The 6,939-nt window shown below is 27.2% G+C and overlaps 1 protein-coding gene across 1 annotated transcript; it reads left to right on the forward strand.

Moving 5' to 3' along the window:
- Nucleotides 1-2,352: 2,352 nt before the first annotated feature.
- Nucleotides 2,353-5,799, forward strand: Phum_PHUM572850 (vacuolar proton translocating ATPase 116 kDa subunit A isoform, putative; the record flags this gene model as incomplete). Its single annotated transcript, XM_002432106.1, has 8 exons — nt 2,353-2,478; nt 2,580-2,882; nt 3,042-3,249; nt 3,439-3,614; nt 3,700-4,014; nt 4,094-4,328; nt 4,650-5,375; nt 5,441-5,799. 8 exons carry the CDS (start codon nt 2,353-2,355, stop codon nt 5,797-5,799), a joined length of 2,448 nt encoding a protein of 815 aa, XP_002432151.1.
- Between the last annotated feature and the right edge of the window lie 1,140 nt (nt 5,800-6,939).

The following is a 6,939-nucleotide window of genomic DNA, read 5'->3' on the forward strand; positions in this document are numbered from 1 at the left end:
CATCTCACACAATTTTTCCTTTAAAATTTTTTTTTTTTTTATAAAAAGCTCCGTCGAGAGATTACCAAGTGTTATTCATTCTTAACGAAACCGGAAATGAATTATGAAAACATTTTTTATTTAAAAAAAAAAATTTTCCGGAAATATAAAAAATTGTAAATTAGGATTTTAATAATAATAATAATATTAAACCCGTAACGAATAAAAAAAAAAAAGTATCACGGCATCGATATCAAAGGTAACGGTCGCGTGCAAATTACACAATAATAATAATAATAATAATTTAAAATAAAAATATAATATTACGTAAATAAATAAAAAAATATCTTTCTCAATGGATTTCCGCCATTTTTTATTTAATCTTTACATCTTTTCATAATTTTTAAAGTTTCCGATTTCGTAATAATAATAGCAATTTTTAAAATTATTTATTTATTTATGTATATTATATAATATCATCGATAAAATTATGCGTATACGCACACAAACAAACGCAAATAAGAAAAAAATAAATCGATAAATCAAATCAAATAAAAAAAAAATTTACTCATGGATGACGATGACGATGACGATGATGATGATTCCAATTAGGTTGTTATGAAATCAGCCTAACGAACTCTCCCCAAATATTGTTTTTCTCTCTCTCTCTCACTCTGGGGAGATAAAAGTGAGGAAAAAGAAAATGGGAAGTGAAGGGAAAGAAAAGGAAGGACAATCACGAGTAAAAAACCTCGAAGCAAAAAAAAAAAAAATAGCAGACGATAAAATAGAAGAAAAATAAAATAACGAATAATTTTTTTTTTTGTAAATTATTGAAAATTAAAAAAAAAAAGCAGAAGAAAAAAAAATCAATTTTTGTTCATTTGTTTGTTTGTTATCGTTTTTATTTGTGTAATCTTATCAGTACAAATTTTTTTTTGTTTAAAAATTCATTTTATAAATTGATAACCGCCAAAAATATCAAAATTTTCAATTTTTTTTTTTTTTTGAAATTCAATGTGTCAGTTTGGAAAATTTTTCTTTCTCCTTTTTTCCGGTTCGTTTTTTATTAAAGAAAAAAAACCGTTAGAGGGTAAGAGAGGAGAAGAGGAGGAGGAGGAGGAAGAGGAGAAGAAGGAGAAGGAGAAAAAAAAACCAATCAATTTTTGTTTAAGTCACGTGCATAGTTTTTTGTTTTTTTTTATGAAAAACAAATTTATTATTTAAAAGTAAGAAAAACCGCGGGAAAGTGTTCGTTCGTTTTAAATTTTCTCATTTGTCTATCTACTATTTATTTAACGGTTAAAAAAAAATGAGATGGAAAAAAGACAAGAAGAATAATTTCAAAAAAGAAATAACAGTTAGTAAAAACCAACGGGAAAACCTTTTTTCTTCCTCCCTTATAAAATAGACAAGTAGTAGAGGTAGTAGTAGTAGTAGTAGATGGATGAAAAGAGGAGGAAAAGCATAATGACCAGTGATAAATTTTCTTTCCCCGGGAAAACACAAATTACTCATTTTGGGAAGGGAGAAAAAAAGAAAAGAAAAAAGAAAAAAAAAAGAAAAAAAGAAAAATGGAAAACGCGGAAGCTTAAGGCAAATCAAAAACTTTCATATAATAAAACCTATTCATTTTAAAATAAAAATAAAAAATTTTTTTTTATTTTATTTTCCTTTTCTGGTTCAAATTCATTCTCACAGCATCCATTCCATCCCATCTCTCTCTCTCTCTCTCTCTCTCTCTCTCTTTTTTTTTTTTTACATAAATAATTTAAATGTGCGACACGTAATTATTTAAATAATAATAATTTTTTTTTAAAAACTTACCCTTGATCTGGCCCTGGACGAGCTCTGGTAATTTGTGCCCTCTCCATACCCTCGTTGGGGAAACTGAAATTTTATATATAATAAAAAATTAATTTATAATTTTAAATTTTCCCGCGTTTTCATTAATAATCTATGCGTCGTCGTCTGCTTTTAAAATCGAAAAATAATTTTTTTATTCGACGCGCATAAAAAAAAAAAAAAAACTTAACGACGTTATTATTAAATTTCATAAATTACGAAAAAACAGAAAAAAAAAAAATTTTTCCAGATTCGATTCCAGTTTTTTTAATTTTCTCCAGTTTTTATATATATACGACCCGATAATAATTTGAAATTTTCAAAAAAAATGGCGGAAATAACCTGGAAAATTTTTTTTTTTTTAAATTAAAATTAAAAAGTTTTTCGAAAACGAGTTCTTCCGTTCTACGATTGCGTTTTTTTTTTTTTTTAAGCCGCCTTCTGCTACCATTTTTTTCCTTTTTATTATTATTATTATTATTGTTAATAGTGCCTTCGTTGGCACTTAATTTTGTTTTTATAAGAAAAATGGGTGTGTTTAGAAGTGAAAAAATGCTTTTATGTCAAATATTGCTTAGTCAAGAAATCGTTTTCGATTGTATCGAAGTTTTAGGAAATTTAGGTTTGGTAGAATTTAGAGATTTAAACTCGTCCGTAAGTTTTAAGTTTTTTTTTTTTACAATCGAAAATAAAAAGTGATGAAAAAAATTTTAATTAAAAGATGGTATAGAGAAAATGAAAAAAAAAACTTTCAGGTAACTCAATATCAAAGAAGATACGTTGCTGATATAAGAAGATGCGAAGAAATGGAACGTAAACTTCGTCTTCTCGAAGAAGAAATAAGAAAATATGCGACGATGCCAAAAAAATGCAAAGAAATTCCACCGGCGCCGAGAGCAAAGGAAACTCTTGTTTTAGAATCAAATTTAGAAAGTTTAATTGAAGAAATTCGAAACGTTAATAAAAGTGTCGACGTTTTAAAAAGAAATCTCGTCGAATTTACCGAACAGCATCATGTTTTGAAAAAAGCAAGCGCATGGTTGGAAAATAATCAGCTGGTAGAAAAAGTTCGGAAATTCTTCTCTTTTTCCCCCACTCCCCTCCTCCCCACCCATTCCCCCGCCTTCTTTCCTTTCTCCGTTTTCAAAGGAAAAAAAAAGAGAAAGGATTTTTTATTTTATTTTATTTTAACGATTATTATTATTATTGTTACTTAGGAATTCGACGAAGAAAAACAAGAAAAACAATTTGAATTAGAACAAGAAAGAATGAGAGAAAAAGGGGTCGGTCATTTAAAAATCACAACTGGAGTCATAACGGTGGAAAAGATAAAACCCTTTGAACTTTTACTCTGGAGAATATGTCGCGGAGTCGCTTTTATTAAAATTATTCACATTTCAGACGTGATAATGGACCCTGATACGGGTGCGTCCTCTCTTCTACTTCCCCCTTCCCCCCGCGCGCGTGTGCGTGTGTGACCCTTTAGGCATTTATTTTCTCTCTTTAATTTTTATTTTCCTAATTACATAATTTTTTTTAAAAATAATTAATTCATTTATTTTCACGTGACTTTACCTTATAAAACAACAAATTTTTTTATTTATATTTGTTCAGAAACTAAAACGAAAAAAGCAGTTTTTATAATTATATGCCAAGGGGATTCATTAAATGAAAAAATATTAAAAGCGTGTAAAGCATTTCATTGTAATTTATATCCTTGTCCGATATCAGAAGAAAGACGAGAAGAACTCAATGAAGAAGCCGTTACGGGTATTAAAGAAATAAAAGAAGTAAAATGAAAAATGACAACAACAACAAAAACAACAACCACAAAATCATTATGATTATGATAACGTTAAAAAAATGTTTTTTTAGGTTATGCAACAAACTTTAGATCACCGTCGTAGAATTCTTATGTTGGCTGCAATGAACGTTGATAAATGGAAATTTCAAGTAATAAAACTAAAATCAATTTACCACATAATGAACATGCTTCAGTTAGATGAAATAAACGAATTTCAATCGGCCGAATGTTGGCTGCCGCAAAATGATATACAACTAATTAAAAGAAAATTAAATATGGCCGCCGATAAATTTAATAGTCAAAATAATCCGATAATAATTGTTATGAAACAAAATGAAATGCCGCCGACGTTTAACAGAACTAATAAATTCACAAAAGGATTTCAGGTGCCATTTTTATTTATCACCTATCCTATTATTATGATAATGATGATGATGATGATGATTTTAATTTTTTTTACGTTAGGCCGTTATTGACGCTTACGGAGTTTCTAATTATCAAGAAATAAATCCCATGCCTTTCACAATCATAACATTTCCTTTTCTTTTTGCCATTATGTTCGGAGATATCGGACACGGTTTAATATTAATTGCATTTTCATTATTTATGATTATTTATGAAAAAAATTTAACCGGAAAAAGAATCACTGGAGAAATACAAAAAATTTTCTTTCAAGGAAGATATATTATTTTATTAATGGGTAAGTTAAACATTATTTTTTTAAATATTTAATAACGACGAAAGAAGTTTCGACGGTCAATTCCTTATAAAAACGACCAGAAAAAAAAAACTGGAAAAGAAAAGATGACCGATGATAATGATAAAAGTATTTTTGGATAGAATCCCATGTGATTGACCCTCTACCGAAATTCTCCAGACCTAAAAACCCACATTCATTTATCTTCATTAATCTATTAACAAAGAGAAGTCTGTTATAGAAGAAAAAAATAACTTATATAAACTGGAGAAAAAAAAAATTTGTTTTTTACTTTTTCTTCTTCCACTTTTTTTTCTTTTATAGGTTTTTTCAGTTGTTACACCGGTTTTATATACAATGATTTTTTTTCAAAATCCATAAACATATTCGGAAGTAGTTGGAATTCAAACGTTGATAACAGTATTATTCTTAACGATGATAAATACGTGGAATTAGATCCGAGTAAAAATTTCATCGGGAATTCTTATTTATTCGGTATGGATCCAATATGGCAAATATCGGAAAATAAAATAATTTTTTTAAATAGTTTTAAAATAAAAATATCCATTATATTCGGTATCGCTCACATGTTTTTCGGCATATTGTTAAATATGGGAAATCACGTGTATTTCAATGAATTCTACAACGTTTACACGGAATTATTTCCTCAAATTATTTATTTCTCATCTCTTTTTATTTATTTGATATGGTTGATTTTTTACAAATGGATAAAATACGGACCTTTCAATAATCCGGAAAATGGTACGAGTTGCGCACCGAGTATTTTACTCACATTCATAAACATGATGCTGTTTAAAAAAGTACCGACGTCCGTCAATTGCAATCAAATATATAAAAATCAAGAAAACATACAAAAAATATTAGTTTTCGTCGCATTTTCCTGCATACCCTGGTTGTTCGCATCGAAAACGTTCGTTTTGATAAATAAAAAAAATACGGAGTATGACGTCATTAAAAAAAAAAAATATAAAGAAAGTTTTGGAGATATTGTGATCAATCAAGGAGTTAAAACAATCGAATTCGTACTCGGTAAGAATATTTTAAGTTTTTTTTTATTAAGCTCAAGTCGCGCCTAAAATGCGTTTGATTTTTAGGTTCTATATCCCATACGGCATCTTATTTGAGACTGTGGGCTCTTTCTCTTGCACACGCACAACTATCGGAAGTCCTTTGGAAAATGGTTTTCCGTCAGGGCATAGGTTCAAGAAGTTATCCTCCGGGTATCGTCACGACTTTAACTTTTGCCATTTGGGCTTTATTAACAATAACGATATTAGTTATTATGGAAGGTTTGTCTGCTTTCCTTCACACTCTTCGTCTTCACTGGGTCGAATTTCAAAGTAAATTTTATTCCGGAACCGGATATCCTTTTAAACCTTATTCATTTGAAAAAATATTCGAACAACAAGAAAACATAAATTTCGATATACATAATAAAAATATTTTATCGTGAAATATTCCAATGTTCGTTTCCTCTCGTTTGTCCGTTACCGACACGCAGTATAATTTTATCATTTATCAAAACGACTTTGTATTATTATTATTATCATCATCATCATTTATTTGTTATTGTTTGTAAGTTTCCTCTTAATAAATAAATGCATCTCTAAAAACAAAAAAAATTATTTACTTTTTTTTTTTCATTTATCGATTTTTCATCGCAATAATAATCATCATCATCATTATTATTATTAATTAAATGACGTCATCGAATTAATAAAAAAAAAAAGAAGCGAGAGAAAAATATTATTTTATTTATTCGATTCGAGTAGTTTTCACTTGATTACCTTTTTAAAAAATCTAAACGAAAAATTAAAAAGGTTTTCATTTTAAATTAAATCTTAAATCAACAGGAGAAAATTGCTGTTGCCGTTTTAATTCTTATTAATTTTTTTTTATACAATTTAATAATAATAATAATAATAATAATAATAATATAAATATATATTATTCGTTTTAATTATATATATATTTTTATAAATTTTTTCGAAACGCGAATCATAGGAAAATCTTTAATTTCTTTTATCTCGCCGCCATTTTTAATTTTTTTCCTATTACGAAGAAAAACAAGATCGAATCGTCTGAATGACGTCATTACACTGTCAATCACATCGAGCGTAACATAAGAAAACATATTGTTTTGATTGATTTAATATAAAAAATTAAATTCATTTAATAAAAAAAAAAAAAATTAAAAATTAAAAAAAAAGAAATATAATTTGACTTACATTATTATTTATTTTTATACGTAGCGAAAGACTTTTTATAAAAAAAAAAGAGTAAAAAATTTATTGTCAATAATTTAATTACACGTAAAAAAATGGTGGCGTTGATTTAACGTTAAAAATAAAGGAACCGAATTGCCAAAATAAATGGCGGAATTTAATAAAAAAAATTTTTTTTAATTAAAAACTTTATATAAATTTGTTAAAAATAAAAAAAAAAGAGAGAAAATTATTATTTTTCGTAAAAAAAAAAATTTTTTTTGAATATTAAATAAATTAAAATTTCAATTTAAGTTTCGAAATGTCACAAAATAACTGAATTTTCTCAATTACCAGGTATATATGTTTGCTTTGTCGAGTCGTGGAGT

The sequence above is a fragment of the Pediculus humanus genome, genomic scaffold, assembly GCF_000006295.1.
Source record: "Pediculus humanus corporis 1103172108303 genomic scaffold, whole genome shotgun sequence".
Taxonomy (NCBI): domain Eukaryota; kingdom Metazoa; phylum Arthropoda; class Insecta; order Psocodea; family Pediculidae; genus Pediculus; species Pediculus humanus.